Genomic DNA, 17,447 nt, shown 5'->3' with positions numbered 1-17,447 from the left:
GCAAGTACCTTCTATTTGGATTATGCTCCACTGTTAATCCCTGGTTGCAAATAAATCTAGTTAAAAAAATGACACCTGCTCTGAAATGTATCACTAAAGAAATACCAAATGGAAAAAAAATTGAAATGCAAATAAGATTACTTGCCAGCTTCCCTGAAATTAACTTCTTATTTTTACCTCGAATGGAATCTTTTTATTATGTCCCGTTTCACTGAATGCATGTGCCAAAAGGAAGACATCATCCACTCCCACACCAAGAGCAAGAAAAGGCAAAACCTGCAGAAAAAGATGATCTGAATTTAACAAATAAGTATCTCAGATATGGAATTAAAAATGTTCTTATTAAAGCAGTTGCTAATGAAGTACCTAATATCATTGTTGCTGCATCAGTGACTACAGTAAACAACTGTCAAAAATATTTTTCATCTGCATTTAATTCTATGAAGCACGTGCAATGCTTAATTCTGTGAAAAATCTAACAAAGTCCCAGGGAACAAAATTTTGACTGGTCTGTTTCACTGGCAGAGAGATAGCAGAGGAGGCTGTTTTTGCTGATACAACGAGCCTTTAACCCCATCTCACATTGCAGAGAGACAGTATAGACTGGGCAGGCCACTGCCAAATGGCACATTATAGTTGAGTCCACCCTGATGTGGCAGCAGATGGGTCTAAAGACACCCTGCTTTATTATGTGTAAGGCTCACACAGGTAGTAGAATTTAAAAAGAAACAGTTAATGCTTTTCACCTCTAAGAGAACCCTTTAATTAAAATTCAGTACCTTTCCTCGGTAAAGGTTTGGTAGCTTTTTGAAGGTCTAAAATCTAACAGCTCTCAACTGTCCAGGAAATTTCCTAGACATGACCTAATGAAATGGGGTAGGAGTGGACATGGATTGTAGATGTACCCACAGCCTCCCATACCTGAAATATGGGACGGAATCTCAGATGAACCATGTTCCACCCCATTTTCTGGCCTTCAGTCCGGAGATCCACTGGGGTTCCTTAATATTTAAGTATTAAGAATAAGTACTTAGAGATATTAGTCTTCGCTACAGGTGCTATATAAGTGAAAGTTGTTGCTGTAGTAAAAGTAGTGACATTAACCTTTATAATCTATATGAAAACTTAAGGCCATCTATTTCATTAGTACTTAGTTCATTTCATTTCTTCATGCAACATCCATACATTCTTAACTTACAAGTCAAGATCAGGAAATTAAATGTTGAGATTAGATTTCTAATTACAAACTAATTACCGTAAGGATTGTGTTTTAAGTCAGTGACTGTACGGTCAGTGCTCAATTGTTCAATGAACAACACACAATGTCATTATAATATCCAATGCAATCTGAGATTGTCATGTTTAATTTGCCGATGAAACAAAGTATTTCCCAGATAATTATTACTGATGGTTACCAGTACCAGCAAACCTATAACAATGCACCTTGATCTACTCCATAGGTAATCAAAATACAGCGAAAGCATCAAGGAAGCTTGAGTCGTCCATGGCTGATTCGTTTAATGGTCTAATATGCGTCCAGTTGATAATCAACTCCATACAATTTTAGTAGTTAGACTGCTTTGTGTTCGGGTCTAATTCTGGGAGATTAGTGATTACACTATACCTTCCATACTTTACAAAAATAATTTTGGCTCTATTGTTTGATGGCACAAAACTGGATTCATCAACAACTAGGCTTACTACTTTGCTCTCAAATTTAATGTTGCCTAGTTTGTTCGTATAAATGCTGTAACTGGCTCATGGATGTTGCTGTCCCGGAATCTAAATTAAACATGCATTAATATAAACATTTTTCAAAATGTCTTGGAATAGACATGGCAGCAAGAGGAAAAATACGATCTTATACTTCTGACAAAATGGTTTTGACAATGCAAATTCAAGCATTTATAATTTTTACAGTCTTGGTTTGGAGCTCAGATATGAAAATTAAAATGACGTAAAATCAAGTTCAGGAAAGCTGGCTATGTTGTCATCCAGGAGGCAAGAAGTAAGAGTTTGAATATTTCTTGGTTTAACCTGTTTGAGAAAGTGCTTGAAGAAGTGGGATCTTCTTTCCAGGGCTGTTTAATTGATTCTCTGGGACTTTGTTTTATTGCTTTTAATTAAACAGAGAACAGTCCTCTAACCCTCACCCCCTCAAAGTCATCATAACCCCTGCATGACAATCAGTGCTCCACCACCCATCCTCCACGAACCCTCATTCCCTCCATGTCCAACTATGGCCCATCAATGTCCTTTCACCTAGTATACTGCTTCATTGTGTATTATCGAGAAACAGCCCAGATGTCTATTAATCTGTTGAAACATCTGTATTAAGTCTAAAAACCTTGCTGGATTGACAGTATTTTTCTCTTGGATCTATTTCTCAATTGTTGAATATTTATCTCATAAATTCAAGAAGAGTCAAGTACTTGTAGGTTCTGCTTTTAATATTTTAAAGGTCTGGTTGATTAGCACTTTAGTACAATCATAGTAAAAGGGGTGTTTAAAGAATGTTGTAAATGAATGATATTTTAATGTTTTCTCACATCCAGCATTAACTATAGGTGAGAAAATTCAGCCAAGGGTGTGGTGGTGATTCTGTTTCATGGCCTCTGATCCTCCATGGGCTGGAATGGCTTTTCTCACATGTTGAGCATGTTTCCCATGGAATCATGTGGCCAGAAATGTGGAAGCCCTTACCACTGGTGAGACCTCCCAACTTACTTGTCTTTGGCGTCATATTTAAAAGCCCAGTTATACCACTGCGGATGTTGAAAGTCAGGAATTTCCTCTCAAATGGCAGTGCTTGATTTTGAAAATGTGCCCACTCCACAACAGAAATCCGAAGATACTGGTGGACAGGGCAGCCCTTTTTCCTGCTGGATGCCAAAGAATATCATACTAACAGATTCAGCAGTCCCGGAAATATAACGCAGCACAAGGCGTGTTCTGCATTAAATAATATGCCAGCCACGCATCCAAGAAGGTCAATAATTTTCTGTGCTCCACAAGGGTAACTGCTGTCTTTCTTCTACCTCATACTCGCAAGGCTTGCACTCACTTGAATTCTGCTACTGCATTCACACCACACCTAGGCTAGTGTTCTATAACTCTCAGTGTGTTATGTATCATGCCCACTCAACAGCTGACATGCATCTCCTCCTCCCAAAGTACGAATCCTGTATGCCTTCTACAGTTCCTACTCACTCAGTGGGAACAGATCATTATGGGTCCTGCTCAAGGACAACATTAATTGCTCTATCAACCTCAATCTGTCCGTTTCTTTCATTACCGGATAAACTGGACCATCCCTCAAGACTAATGTCTCAACTGCATCTCTACTGACCTATCTGTAATCCCCAGACTGCTGCCATTGACCTACAGCATTTGAAGACGGCCAAACCCTTGTGGTGTTAATTAAATGAGCTCTTTGATTAATTGTGGAGGCACTTACAGACTGACAATGGTCACTCTTCACCTACTAAGGATTCTTCTCCTTGACTTTTACACATCGCCATTTGTTTGAAGCATATGTGGTGTGTATGCCACCAAGTTTTATGGGATTAAGACCTTTGAACTTTGATGAAAATTGGGAGTGCAGGAAATGGGGCCAGAAGTATTGAGAACAGATCCCAGCCACAATTTTACAGGTCTGAGGAGTCTCTCTAGCTCTGCAAAAATCTAGCCCAACATTACTCAAATTGAAAATACTATGATCATTGTGTATTAGCCTCTGGCAGCATCCCATTTAATCCCTTTCCCTGAACAAATATTTGAAAAGTGATTACACAGTGTGAAGCTGGAGGAACACAGCAGGCCAAGCAGCATTAGAGGAGCAGGAAAGTTGACGTTTCGGGTTGGGACCCTTCTTCAGAAATACGGAGGGGAAGGGAGCTAAGAAATAAATAGAGAGAGGAGGAGTGGGACTGGGGAAGGTAGGTGGGATGGTGATAGGTGAATGCAGGTGGGGATTGGTCAGTGAGGTGGGAGGGGCAGATAGCTGGGAGAGAAGATGGACAGGTTGTGTCAGGCAGAGATGAGAGGGAGAGTTGGTCATGGGATGAGGCCGGGGGTGGGGAGATTTTGAAACTGGTAAAGTCCATGTTTAGGCCATTGGGCTGTAGGCTCCTGAGGCAGAATATGAGGTGTTGCTCCTCCAGTTTCCAGGGGGTGTCATTGTGACACTGGAGGAGGCCCAGGATGGACCTGTCGCCCAGGGAGTGGGAGGGGGAGTTGAAGTGGTTCGCAACTGGGAGGTGTTGTTGTTTGCCATGAACAGAGCACAGATGCTCTACAAAACGGTCTCCGAGCCTCCCCTTGGTCTCACCGATGTAGAGGAGGCCACATCGGGAGCAGCGGATGCAGTAAACCACGCTAACGGATGTGCAGGGGAACCCATGTCTAACGTGAAAGGATTGTTTTGTGCCTTGAAAGGATGTGAGGGGAGAGGTGTAGGGGCAGGTGTAGCACTTCCTGCAGTTGCAGGGAAAGGTGCCAGGGGTGGTGGGGCTAGTGGGAAGTGTGGAGCGGACGTGGGAGTCGCGGAAAGAGCAGTCCCTCCAGAAGGCAGATAGGGGTGAGGAGGGAAATATATCTTTGGTTGTGGGGTTGGATTGTAGGTGGCGTAAGTGGCAGAGAATGATATGTTGGATGCGGAGGTTTGCGGGATGATATGCGAGGACAAAGTGGATTCTGTTTGTATTTTTGTTGGTGGGAGAAGATGTGAGGGCAGAGTTGCAGGAAACACAAGAGATGTGGTTGAGGGCATTTTCGATCACCAGAGGGGTGAAGTTGTGGTCCTTGAAATAAGAGGGCATCTGGGATGTTTGGGAGTGGAAAGCCCCATCTTGGGAGCAGACACGGAAAAAGTGGAGGAATTGGGAGTAGGGGATCGCATTCTTGCAGGAAGGTGGGTGACAGGAGGTGTAGTGTAGGTAGCTGTTGGAGTCAGTGGGCTTGAAATAGATGCTGGTTTCAAGGTGGTCACCAGAGATGGAGACAGGGAGGTCCAGGAAAGAGAGAGGGGTGTCAGAGACAGTCCAGGTAAACTTGAGGTTGGGGTGGAAGGTGTTAGAAAGTTGATGAACTGTTCAAACTCTTCATGGGAGCACGAGGCAGCATTAATACAGTCATCGATATAGGAGAGGAAGAGGTGGGGGGTAGTGCCAGTGTAGCTGCGGAAGAGGGACTGTTCCACGTATCCTACGAAGAGGCAGGCATAGCTTGGGCCAATGCGTGTGTCACCGGCAACCCCCTTAGTCTGTAGGAAGTGGCAGGAGTTGAAGGAGAAGTTGTTGAGGACGAGTCTGGTTAAGCGGATGAGGGTGTTGGTGGAGGGGGACTGGTCGGGCCTGCGGGACAGGAAGAAGCGGAGGGCTTTTAGGCCATCCATGTGGGGGATGCAAGTGTATAGGGACTGGATGTCCATAGTGAAGATGAGGTGTTGGTGGCGAGGGAATTGGAAGTCTTGGAGGAGGTGGAGGGCGTGGGTGGTGTCCCGGAAGTAGGTGGGGAGTTCCTGGACTTGGCGGGGAGAAAGTGGAGTTGAGATAAGCGGAGATAAGTTCAGTGGGGCAGGAGCAGGTAGAGACAATGGGTCAGCCGGGGCAGTAGGGTTTGTGGATTTTGGGAAGGAGATAGAAATGGGCAGTGCAGGGTTGGGGAACATGATGTTGGAGGCTGTGGGTGGAAGGTCACCTGAGGTGATGAGGTTAAGAATGGTCTGGGAGATGATGTTTTGGTGGTCAGGGGTGGGGTCATGATCAAGGGGACGGTAGGAAGAGATGTCAGAGAGTTGGTGCCTGGCCTTGGCGATGTAAAGGTCAGTGCGCCAGAGCACTACTGCGCCTCCCTTGTCCACGGGTTTGATGGTGAGGTTAGGGTTGGAGCGGAGGGCTGCATGTTCCGTAGGGGAGAGGTTGGAGTGAGTGAGATGGGTGGAGAGGTTGAGGCGATCGATGTCGCGACGGCAGCTGGAGATGAAGAGGTTGAGGAAGGGTAGGAGGCCTTGGGGTGGTCTCCAGGAGGATGAGGTGTGTTGAAGGTGGGAGTAGGGGTCTGTAGAGGGTTTAGAATCGCGGCTAAAGAAATAGGCGCGGAGGCAGAGGTGACATAAAAAGTGTTTGATGTCCAAACGTGAATGGAATTCATTGATATGTTGGCATAGGGGAACGAAGGTGAGTCCTTTACTGAGGACTGACCGTTTGTCCTCAGTGAGGGGGTGATCTGGGGGGGATAGTGAATACCCGGCAGGGCTTGGGGCTGGAACTGGGTGTAGAGCTGGTGGCTGGGTTGGAGCTGGGTGTGGAGGCGGAGTTAGTGACGTCAGCAGCAAGTGGGGCGATCTCCACGTCAGTGGATACTATTTTAACTTTCTCTAAAGACCTGAACAAGTCATTCAACATTTAGCTGACATTTTTGGGTCATATCCACCATCTCTTAGAAATGGCGACATTTTCACGGCCCCCTTTAAATAATTTTTTTCTTAGTTAGGCATTAGAAAATCAAAAAGTCCCAGAATCTTCTAGTCAGTCAGGCATTCAAATAAATGCACTGATCGAAATTTAGAATACTCTGTTGAAATTCAACTGGTTAATAGAATTGAAAAAGAAAAATGCCATTTATCCCCTCCATTTTACTCTGGGAACTGATTGTTCACAGACCTTGATGAAGATGTCATTATAATATTATTTGACTTAATCTTAAAATTCAACAAAATCTGTGGGTCATACGGAGGATAAATTACCCCTCTTTTGATGGATAATATAACAAATAGCATCATATAAAATAGTACGCTGAAGAAGATAGCTTCTTTTACTTTGGTACAAAGGAATTGATTTTACATTGTACCTGAGTTGTTGCAGCATTAAAGGAAATTCCAATCAAAGAACACAGGCCCAATCCTGCAGCCACTGACAGTGCAACCAACAAGACGCCTGCCAGCCCGACAGCACCCTGGGACTTGGCGGAGTCCCACCGTAGCATGGTTAAACAGGCATAGGCAAGCTGCAAGCAGAACAAAGGAGAAGACAAGCATTAAAATCCAATTTTTCTTGATGTTTTCCAAACAAAGAATTATTTTAATGCAACTCAAAATAAAACAAGGAATTCATGCATTAGTCCCACTCAAACGCATGTGTGCTATGAACTGTGACAATTTTATGAAGGTCTGATCAATTAGTTCTTAGATAACAGCTTTGCAATGTTGTTTTTGATTGTTTAATTTTGCTAATGCTATTATGTCCACAGCTGCAATCTCAGATGCATAGAATACCTTACCATAAGAAGATAGCCACCAGCCACTCGTATAACACTGACACTTGAAAATGACTTGAGGATGTCCTCAAGAGTTGTAGTAGAGAAAGAAAGAACCTTCTGGGTTGAATTCTGTGCAACACTTTGATGGACAACCTAGAAAAAGAAAATAACTTTTAAAATAAATATTCATTTGATTGCCTTTAAGAATTTTTAGTGTAAATGTATCTAAATTTAGTAGTTTTTGTAGAACAGTTTCAACAAGGGACATAAAAATGACCAGATGAGTTAATAATTAATCAATTAAGATTGAAGATTTCTAGCCTTCCTATAGTCTATGTCATAATTTTTGAATTTTAGCTAAGGTACACAGTAACATCGGAAATTGAGATAAGTTATTTCATGCTTCTTGTTTTATTTGCACTGAATTACTGAACTTCTGCTATTCAGATACTTATGAACCTCCTACTCTGCTTATACGTAAAACTCTCTCAATTTCTCCACTAGCCAACTTCCAGCACCCCACACCCCGTTCCAAAGTAAAAGTCACCACATCGCAATTCATCAGGTTCTTCTTCAGCCAAAAAAAAATCATGGCTTCTCATTCATGCTTCAATGACTGGCCAGCACACAGGGTCACAGGCTGCTTCAGAAAGGTCACTGCCCGGGAAACAAATGCCAGATGATGTCACCTGACCCTACCAATGGGACTGCAGCTGTGAGCAGATTCTGTGCCTAGCTAATGTTTTCCAGACACCTTTTTTAATAAACAGAGTAACAATCACAGTGGGCGACTGTTGCTCAGTTCAGTGTAGCCTTTGTTTGTTTCCATATTATGTTTGTAAATGCAGCTGAAAACAAATGTTATTATAAGTTTGGTTGAAGTATTAACACAATGTTTGTCTGTACTAAAAATGCAATCTCCACAGGTAGTACTGCAAAAATAAAGCTGTACCAATGATTCTGAATCCCAACAGGTTTATCTCAAATCAGGCACTGCATAGCGTAATTTTTTTTTGTAGGCTGGGCAAGCAAAGAGAGACAGAAGCAGGCTTCACTGCAGGAAACCACATCTGGAGGCTAAATAGACCATTCAACAGACACATCCTCCCTATTACACACAGCCTTATAAGCAAAGTTTTCTAAACACTGAAATGCAACTTATTCTAACAAATTAAAAAGAAAAACAAATACACAAAAACAATAATGCTAAATATGATTTTACTTATTCAGAATAACTTGGAATTATCAAATGATGGTTTGCAATGTATATGCAAAACTTGCAGTTCTTGAAGAAATGTTTCAAAGCACTTCATACATAATATATAACCTGAAGCAGTGTCCGTTGTTATGTGGGGCAAATACATCAGTCCTTCTTCTTACAGCAAGATCTCATAAGTAGATGGATGGCCACAATATTACACAGTGTATGTATATTGTGGTAGTTAACCCCTTCCTTAGATCCTAAACTATTACTTATATACTAGTCCAACATACTGGTCTCACCTTACAAACAAAAGCACTTTTAATTTACTTTTCTCCCCATTTTACCTCAACATATTTCCTTTGCCAGGCCTCTAGAATCGCTGCAGCTTTGTCCAGATTCCAGTTGATATCCGAAACGTAGTAATAATCCTTGAAGTGCTCATACATCTGCTTGGGGGTCATTAACTGAAACATAGTCTGAAAAGCCTGGGCACTGAACAGAGGCACAGAGAGTTGGGGGATGGGAAAAAATAAACATTATCAGGAAGAGAACTCAGTTTACAAAGTCATAAATGAAATACTCAAGAGCTCTCAGCTATTTTTTCACCCTCTAAAAACATTACTTTTATTAAACTAAGACACCATTTAAGTGAATGAACTTCTGAATAAACACAATGTGCCAGTCCGTTGCTTTGTATTAAGAGAATACTTTTTGTTTTGAAAGAGTCCTATTTTGTTGATTAGTTGATTGAGTCATGTATAACATAAAGTTGAATACCACTTGAAACCAGTTTGGAAACTTTTATCGAGATCTGTTTAGTAACAGCCTATATGCTCAAGGCAGGAAGCTACAACTGTGCTTTTCATGATTGTTAACAAAGGTAGTTGTATCATGGTGGACAGATGAAAAAAGTTGGGATTCAAGCGGGGTAAAAGTAGACAGTACCATTCTACTACACTCCAAATCAAAACACTGCCTTTTCTGGACTAAAGCAATCTGTGAATAGGTTTATAGATTGCCACAGAAAATGCTGGATAAAGCAACAGGTCTGGCAGCATCTATGGACATTCTCTCTCCACAGATGCTACCAGACCTGCTGAGTTTCTCCAGCATTTTCTGTCTTTGTTTCAGATATACAGTGCAGTATGTTGCTTTTATTTGAGGATTATGGACTGCTCCCTTTTTCAGTTTAATGAAAATTCGCCCACAAATGATAGTTCAGTGGCTTTAAATAACATTATACATTCTGAACCAGACTCAAGTACTGGTCCACATTGAATTAACCTTCTTTGTTTAAATCATACATTACTTAAAAATACATTCAAATTTGCCTATCCAAGCATTTCCATACATTATAGGAAACAAGGCCATTTTAAAACAGTTCATTTAAATAGCTGTGTCTTTACAAAAAGTTGTTTTTCCCAAGACCCCTCAATAGTTTAAAAAGGTCCATATTGCAAACTATTAAGATTCCACTCTTCAACTTGATAAAAAAAAGTTTCCCTTCCCAGATGATCACTCAGTGAATATCTCCTGTAAGGGGAGGAGGTTCTGAAACACACTAACAGGTTCAGAATGAGGAGGCAGGGCAGACAGAGGCCTTCAGTTCCTCATTGCCAACAGTACCAATGCTGAAACAATGAGGGAGCCTGGACATAGGTAAGTGAGGTAGAAGTTGGGGGGGGGCGGTGGGGGTTGGGGGTCGGGGGACAGCGTTCACAGGAAGAATGATGTGAGAAGAAAGTAGTAGGGTGGATGTCATCAATTTTAACAGGGGTCTGGTTCTCAATGGCTACCCTCCCCTCCGAACTGATGCTGGCAATCTTGTGCTTTACCCAAGATCATCTACCCACCCTCCGTAAACAATCTCATAAAGTAGCCTTGGCCAAAGGATCCTTGGTTAAGTTTCAATTTTGTGCTGTTCTTTCTCTCAATTGCTAGACATTGAAACGAGACTGACTGTAACTTGGTTTGTACAAACTGATTTCAACTCTAGTCTGGTTTGGTCATTTACCTGTGTAGTATTCCACTGCTGTTTTTTGTGGTACCCCCTAATATTAGCTCCTCTTGCCAATGCATATACTTTCTGGACAACCCATGGCAACCACCACTTAATACCCGGGCAATATCTAAAGGCTGAAAACATAGAAAGCATCATTACTGGATAACATCCATATAATTATAAACTGTAACAACAGAGTTCATGAGTTTCCACACTCTTTCAATTTATAATACAGATACACTTTTAATTAACACTTAAAGAAGCTAAAATTGCCAATGTCAGCGTTTCAGAATGAAATCTCATAAATAATTTCTATGGTATGAATCTGAATTTAGGTAGAAGGATTACATTTTAATACTTACTGTCGTTGAGTTTTTATTCGGGGCAGTAAGTGGACAATCTGGATCTGCAGGGTTCAGGCATGGGCGATCCATGTAACCATGTCCAACTTCAGCCTTGTTCAGCATCTCCTCCCAACCACCCACTTCATACTTCAGATTCTTTAACTCCTCCAGGAATTCTAAAGGGTCAAGATTTGTCCACTGCAACTGCAGTTTACCTCTGTCAAAAAAAAATAACATTTTTAATTTAAAAAATAACATGTAAAAGGGTAACTGCTAAGGGGAGTCGCAATGGGTGGGCTTTTATTGGGGGTCAAGATCTCTGCCTCCTCAACACCACAAACTGCACTGCCTCCTTCTCAGCCCCCATCCCCCGACAGTTAAGAGGTCAGTGGACTCATGGACAAAGTGGTTGGAGAAATAGTTAAGGTTGGTATGTGGAAGGCCAGGCATTATACTGGATTTTATAGGCCCATCACCACTAAACCTGCTGGTGGGGTGGGTAGATTTCCAGCCCATTATGAAACTAGCTTCACAATTCATTGAAAACAGATGGTTAGTGTCTATCATGAGCCATGAATTACATAATTGATATGCAGTTGGCCATAAATATTGGCTAGAACTTTGTTCTTGTGGTGGAGATCTGCCAACATGTTGTGACCCCATTTTAGCTGTCTGTGGGATCCTGAAACACATTTTGTGGAGCCAGAGGAATAGGTAATTGATTGGTTGACATTGGGGTGGGCACCCATCAGACCGATCCACCCAGCTGTAGGTCAATCAAATGGCCAGCAGCCTCATTGACAGCACAGGTACGGTGGTCACTGCTGGAACTGCAAGTGGATAAAGAGGATACTACTGAAGGATGAATTCTACCCGACCAGGTAGGTGGATTTGGGGGGCACAAGCAGCAGTCACGCAGACCCTGATGAGATCATAGTTGGGAGATGCATGACTTAGTGAGATCAGCCGCGAGCACTGATGGTGGGGAGCACATGCCAGGCCCAATGAGCGCCTGAACGGATGCAGTCCCAACTCCGCCCGCAAACCACTGAACCCACTGCAAGACTATAATGGTTTACTTGGCAGTTTTGCCTCATGGTGGAGGGCTCACCTGCCACTGTTAAACTGCCAGTGACAGGGGGATGTGAGGGAGATTGGTCCTTAAATGGCTCAATTGGTCTCTGATTAGGAAAGGCATTTGCCACCTTCTCAGCCATTGGCAAGATGGCACTGTAGTGGAAAAGTAGTAGTGAAAGTATAGTAGTGATATAAATTCCACTCCTATTCCCTCACCATCTTCCAGCACTCCCATCTCCCTGCTAGTAAAATCCAACCCACTGGTATACACTTATTGGGCCGCATGGTCTGTTGTTTTGTGCTATAAATATTCAGTTAGCTTGTTCAATATGATACTACTTAGCATCAAATATCCATGCAACGTATACAAATATTTTACTATTTAGGCTAGATATTCATGTTAAGAGAGGGTAACAAATTTTTTTGCTAAAGCTAGATATTTGCTTTCTCCTTACAGTGACAGAAATCAAGTTAAAATGTGCAACTTTTATTGGAGCCATTTTTGTAGATAGCCTACTGAACCATTTCACATTCCCATTGCAGTCCACTGATAGCTCCAGAACTACAGAAATGAAGAAAAATTGAAACTACGTAACATTGCTGCGGTATAAAAGTGAAAAATCATTAATATATTTGCATCTTTAGCAGCCTTAAATGAGGATTGCCACACCAGATATTGGGAAATTGGTGTATGGATTTTCCATTCATGGGGATTAAATTTAACTTCAATTGACAGGCAAAAAGCTGGTGGCAGAGTATCAACCGCTGATTATACACTCAGCTCAGTCTTTCTTTCCACTGAAGTGAATAGGAAAACTCATTAAGATGTATAATGAGTGGCTAATTCACAATATTGAACTCATCCCCTAATGGGGAAACTTGAAGTCTGTCCCAACAACTTCTGCTGTAAGTCAGTAAGAAATTTAACTTTGTCTCCTATCAATTTCATTGAAGTTTAACATAGAGGTCTGTAACTTTCAATCATAAAATTTCATGAAGATTTAGAATGATATTCAAAGAGTTGTTGGAGGGAATCCTGAGGGACAGGATTTACACGTATTTGGAAAGGCAAGGACTGATTAGGGATAGTCAAATTGGCTTTGTGCATGGGAAATCGTGTCTCACTAACTTAATTGAGTTTTTTGAAGTAGTACCGAACAGGATTGATGAGGGCAGAGTTGTGGACGTGATCTATATGGACTTCAGTAAGGTATTTGACAAGGTTCTTCATGGTAGGCTAGTTTGCAAGGCTAGATCACATGGAATACAGGGAGAACTGGCTCGAAGGTAGAAGACAGAGGGTGGTGGTGGAGGATCGCTTTTCAGACTGGAGGCCTGTGACCAGCAGTGTGCCACAAGGATTAGTACTGGGTCCACTGTTTTTCATCATTTTTATAAATGATTTGGATGTGAACATAGGAGGTATGGTTAGTAAATTTGCAGATGACACTAAAATTGGAGATGTAGTGGACAGCGAAAAAGGTTACCTCAGAGTACAATGAGATCTTGATCAGATGGGCCAATGGGCCGAGGAGTGGCAAATGGAGTCTAATTTAGATAAATGTAAGGTACTGCATTTTGGAAAGACAAGTCAGGGCCGGACTTATACGCTTAATGGTAAGGTCCTGGGGAGTGTTGCTGAACAAAGAGACCTAGGAGTGTAGTTTCATAGTTCCTTGAAAGTGGAGTTGCAGGTAGATGGGATAGTGAAGAAGGCATTTGCTATGCTTGCATTTATTGGTCAATGCATTGAGTACAGGAGTTGGGAGGGCATGTTGCAGCTGTACAGGACACTGGTTAGGCTACTTTTGGAACACTTTGTGCAATTCTGGTCTCCTTGCTATAGGAAGGATGCTGTGAATCTAGAAAGGGTTCAGAAATGACTTACAAGGATGTTGCTAGGGTTGGATTTATAGGGAGAGGCTGAATAGGCTGGGGCTATTTTCCCCTGGAGAGTCGGAGGCTGAGTGGTCATCTTATAAAGGTTTATAAAATCATGAGGGGCATGGATAGGGTAAATAGATAAGGTATTTACCCCAGGGCGGGGGAGACCAAAACTATAGGGCATAGGTTTAAAGTGAGAGGGGAAAAATTTAAAAGGGACCTAACGAGTAACCTTTTCACGTAGAGAGGGGTGTTGTATGGAATCATCTGCCGGAGGAAGTGGTGGAGGCTGGTACAATTACAACATTTAAAAGGCATCAGAATGGGTATATGCATAGGAGTGTTTAGAGGGATATGGGCCAAATGCTGGAAAATGGGGCTAGATTTATTTAGAATATCTGGTTGGCATGGACGACTTGGACTGAAGAGTCTGTTTCAATGCCGCACATCTCTATGTTCCATGACTCTAATTAACTGCATAAAAATCATTAATCCAATACATTCTTGAAAGATAAAATTAAAATTGTAATTTTAATAAAGTTCACCAGTGCACAATGTATTGAAGTGATTTTTTGGGAGAATTAGGAATGTTGTAGGTTAGTATCCAATATTCAGTACTTTGGTGTTCCATTTATAACGTTCATCAAACAGGAGGCTGAAAGGATTCCCAGCAGAAGTACAGAAATTCACAGGGAAGAACATACCTAGGTTATCTCTAGCACCTCCTGGCGGTTACCAAAAGCACTGGAGTGCTGTGAGCCAACCCTAAGTTGGTGTCAGGCTGAATAGGCATTGAGAATAAAATACAAAAAGCAAAGGATAACTTGCTCAAAGATCCTCACGAAAATTAAGGATTTTGCAAGTGGGGCTAAAAGTAAGTACTCATATATGGAGATAATGCAGTGGAATAAAGACACTATAATATTGTCTAGGTTTTTTGCAAATCAGAAATAGATAACCAGCAAATAAGTTAACTGCCCTTCCAAATAGCTGAATATTTTTCTTTTCCTAGTTATTTATTTCTGTTTAATTTAAAGAAATGTATTTTACTAGATGTCCTCTTCCAAACTTTGCTTCTGTTACTTTGATTGATATTGTCAGATAAATTAGCATTTAATATGAATGTGCTGACAGTCTGTGCCTACTGAGACGTTTCCACTGTTAAAATATGATGTCAGTTTTTTTCATATTAACAGGATAAGAAATTAGCATCTGGCAGCATCAAAAGATTGTGACATAATGTCTGATTACAGTCCTCCTGTATTATAATAACAGTTCTTCTACTTGAATCAATCATAATACCTGACCTTTATTGCCACTAATGATACCTTACTCCTTTATGCGCTTTGACAACCTGGCAAATGACCAACATACCCCCTTTTGAATTTCTTCCTGGTGCTGACAGACTGGAGAGGCTTTTGGCTGGCTTATTTTGTGGTTCAAACCACATTGTATCTGCTTAACCAGGCTTGAGTCATTATTTCAATTCTCCCAACCAGAAAACACAAAACCCTTATTTACAATTCCATTTTTATATTATCAATTCCCTGTCTCCCACCCACCCTTCCAAGAAACCTCAAAACACTCAGAGACAAAAAAACCAGCTCATGATTCGTGGTAGGATCATGATCCTATAAATCTACACAATGTTCCACGTCAAAATGCTCAATGTATGTGACTGATAATCAGTCACATGTGAGAAAATATGTTTTCACTATTCCCCTGATAATTGATGTCAGCGGGCAAAAATCTCCATTGATTATTGTGAATGATGGTAGAACAGAGATTCATCGCACCCAATGTTTAGCTGTATTAACAGTATAAAAGGATCAAAGGATAGAAAAGTATTGATGCTGATTTTAGGTGTGCATGTGACCAAATCAAGCAACCAGGAGATTTAAGTCTGGCATGAAACTGTTTTTTTCTCACTAATATTAAGTGGGCAAGCTGCTGGCTTCTGCTGCTATTCAACAGACAGCTTACCCATTTGAAAAAAATCCGGTTGCCTGATTCACTGGAAGTAGCTTGAAAGTTAAGTCCCAGGATGTGAGCTCGGGGAAGTGGTTCAGGGAAACAGATGTGGAGCAGCAACTGGACATTGTAGAATTGGTGGAGCACTTCTGTTCCATCTGGTTCAAACAATGACCACTGAAGAATCTAGAGAACAGCCTGTTCAACTCTGTCATAACCAATTCCTGCACAAATTCCTAAAATAATTATTAAACATATAAATGTAAGGTGGTTCCTGTGGACACTTAAAAATTCTGCTTACCCATAACTGAGCTGAATGTTTTTCAGGGATTTGCACACAGGGCATTGGTCTCCAAATTGGATATTGTTGTATGCATATGTGTCATGGTGCAATTTCTATTCCTACCTTTCTTAAAAAAAAAGTACAGAAAGCCATAGCTAAGGAAATACTAAGAGCAGTCTACATACTGAAAATCTTAAACTAACACAATCTCAAAAGTTTTAAAGTTCCTGACTATTACAATGGTGAAGGAGCTTTTTATTATTCTGCATCGAGGTATATAGGCAATGCATTACCTTGCAATTAGCTTTGCATATTTAAACTAAAAGGATAAACGTAAGAAGCATCACAGGAAATATTTTCTAATAGTCTTAAACTTGATTTACTTACGGCAGATAGACTGTTCCCAGCTGTAACTTAGCACCTTCCCAGAAACAATCCAAAGGTGTGATTATTACACAAGGATACAATTTTTCAATAAGCTGGTAAAAACAGAAACATGGCATCACACATAGCTCAGCAAGTATAGCAAACATCAAAACATCAAACAAATCAAAGGTGGAAGATTACTTTGTTTATTGGAATATACTTTTGATTTTAAGAACTCCTATTAATTTTAAGTGGGATCTGAACTCACCTGATCCATCCAACCAGTTTCTGTTACGAGTGCTCCTGATTTATAACACAAGTTGTCCAAAGTCCACTGTCTGAACAAAAATAGAAACAAGATCATCAGGAGAAAAAGGCTTAGTTAAAAAAAGTACATTGGCACAATAAAATGAAATTGCAAGGTCAAGTGACAATTCAAAAAGAAGACTAAACCAGACTTAACAGATCTGAAAAAAAACAATATGGTACACTGGCCTACATTAAAGGCTCAAATGCCTATAGAAAGCAAACATTTCATTTGATTTTGACAAAAAAAGTTCTTCACATAATTTAGAAAGTATTTAGAGGTATAACTAAATCAATGTCACTTACTTGTTGTACAAATAAACTTGCACTCTGCTGGCATTAAATGCAGAGTTAAGATGCTGTTGCAGCGCTTCAACTGTTAGAACACTAGCACCTTCCTCAGGAGATGTTTGAATCATGATCTGAGGATTGAACATGGCTTCCTCCCCTATCTTCTGTCGTGTGTATGATAATTCTTGACTCACTCTTCCACCAACTGAGGGAGAAAGGGTATTTTTCAGTTATTGTTACCAATGTGTTTCCAATGATATTGATTTGATGCAAAACTTCTCTACAAATTCATGATTTCTTAACAAACCCCACATTCGAAAATTACTTGCATGAAGTACATATTTTTATTGAAACTTCTTCCACTCTGTTGTGTTATTACTCACAAATCAGTATGTCAGTACATCTTTACCAGAAGACTGGAAGTTGGCTAACTTGAAAGGGCTCAGAAAAGATTTACAA

The 17,447-nt window shown here is 40.9% G+C and overlaps 1 protein-coding gene across 1 annotated transcript in view; it reads right to left on the bottom strand.

Moving 5' to 3' along the window:
- The window catches only part of ptch1 (patched 1), a 60,051-nt gene extending 42,863 nt beyond the window's left edge, over positions 1-17,188 (bottom strand). Inside the window, exons 1-9 of the mRNA XM_048595294.1 lie at positions 17,004-17,188; positions 16,660-16,729; positions 16,413-16,504; positions 10,829-11,027; positions 10,479-10,600; positions 8,809-8,956; positions 7,282-7,413; positions 6,853-7,008; positions 178-276 (exon numbers count right to left, since the gene is read on the bottom strand). Of these exons, the coding sequence (XP_048451251.1) occupies positions 178-276; positions 6,853-7,008; positions 7,282-7,413; positions 8,809-8,956; positions 10,479-10,600; positions 10,829-11,027; positions 16,413-16,504; positions 16,660-16,729; positions 17,004-17,134 (1,149 nt within the window). The 5' untranslated portion in view covers positions 17,135-17,188. The remainder of the gene's footprint in view (positions 1-177; positions 277-6,852; positions 7,009-7,281; positions 7,414-8,808; positions 8,957-10,478; positions 10,601-10,828; positions 11,028-16,412; positions 16,505-16,659; positions 16,730-17,003) is intronic.
- Positions 17,189-17,447: the final 259 nt, after the last annotated feature.

This window comes from Rhincodon typus, chromosome 3 (assembly GCF_021869965.1).
Source record: "Rhincodon typus isolate 14 chromosome 3, sRhiTyp1.1, whole genome shotgun sequence".
Lineage (NCBI taxonomy): Eukaryota > Metazoa > Chordata > Chondrichthyes > Orectolobiformes > Rhincodontidae > Rhincodon > Rhincodon typus.
Note: the sequence above shows the minus strand (reverse complement) of the source record. Positions and strands in the feature narration are given on the sequence as shown.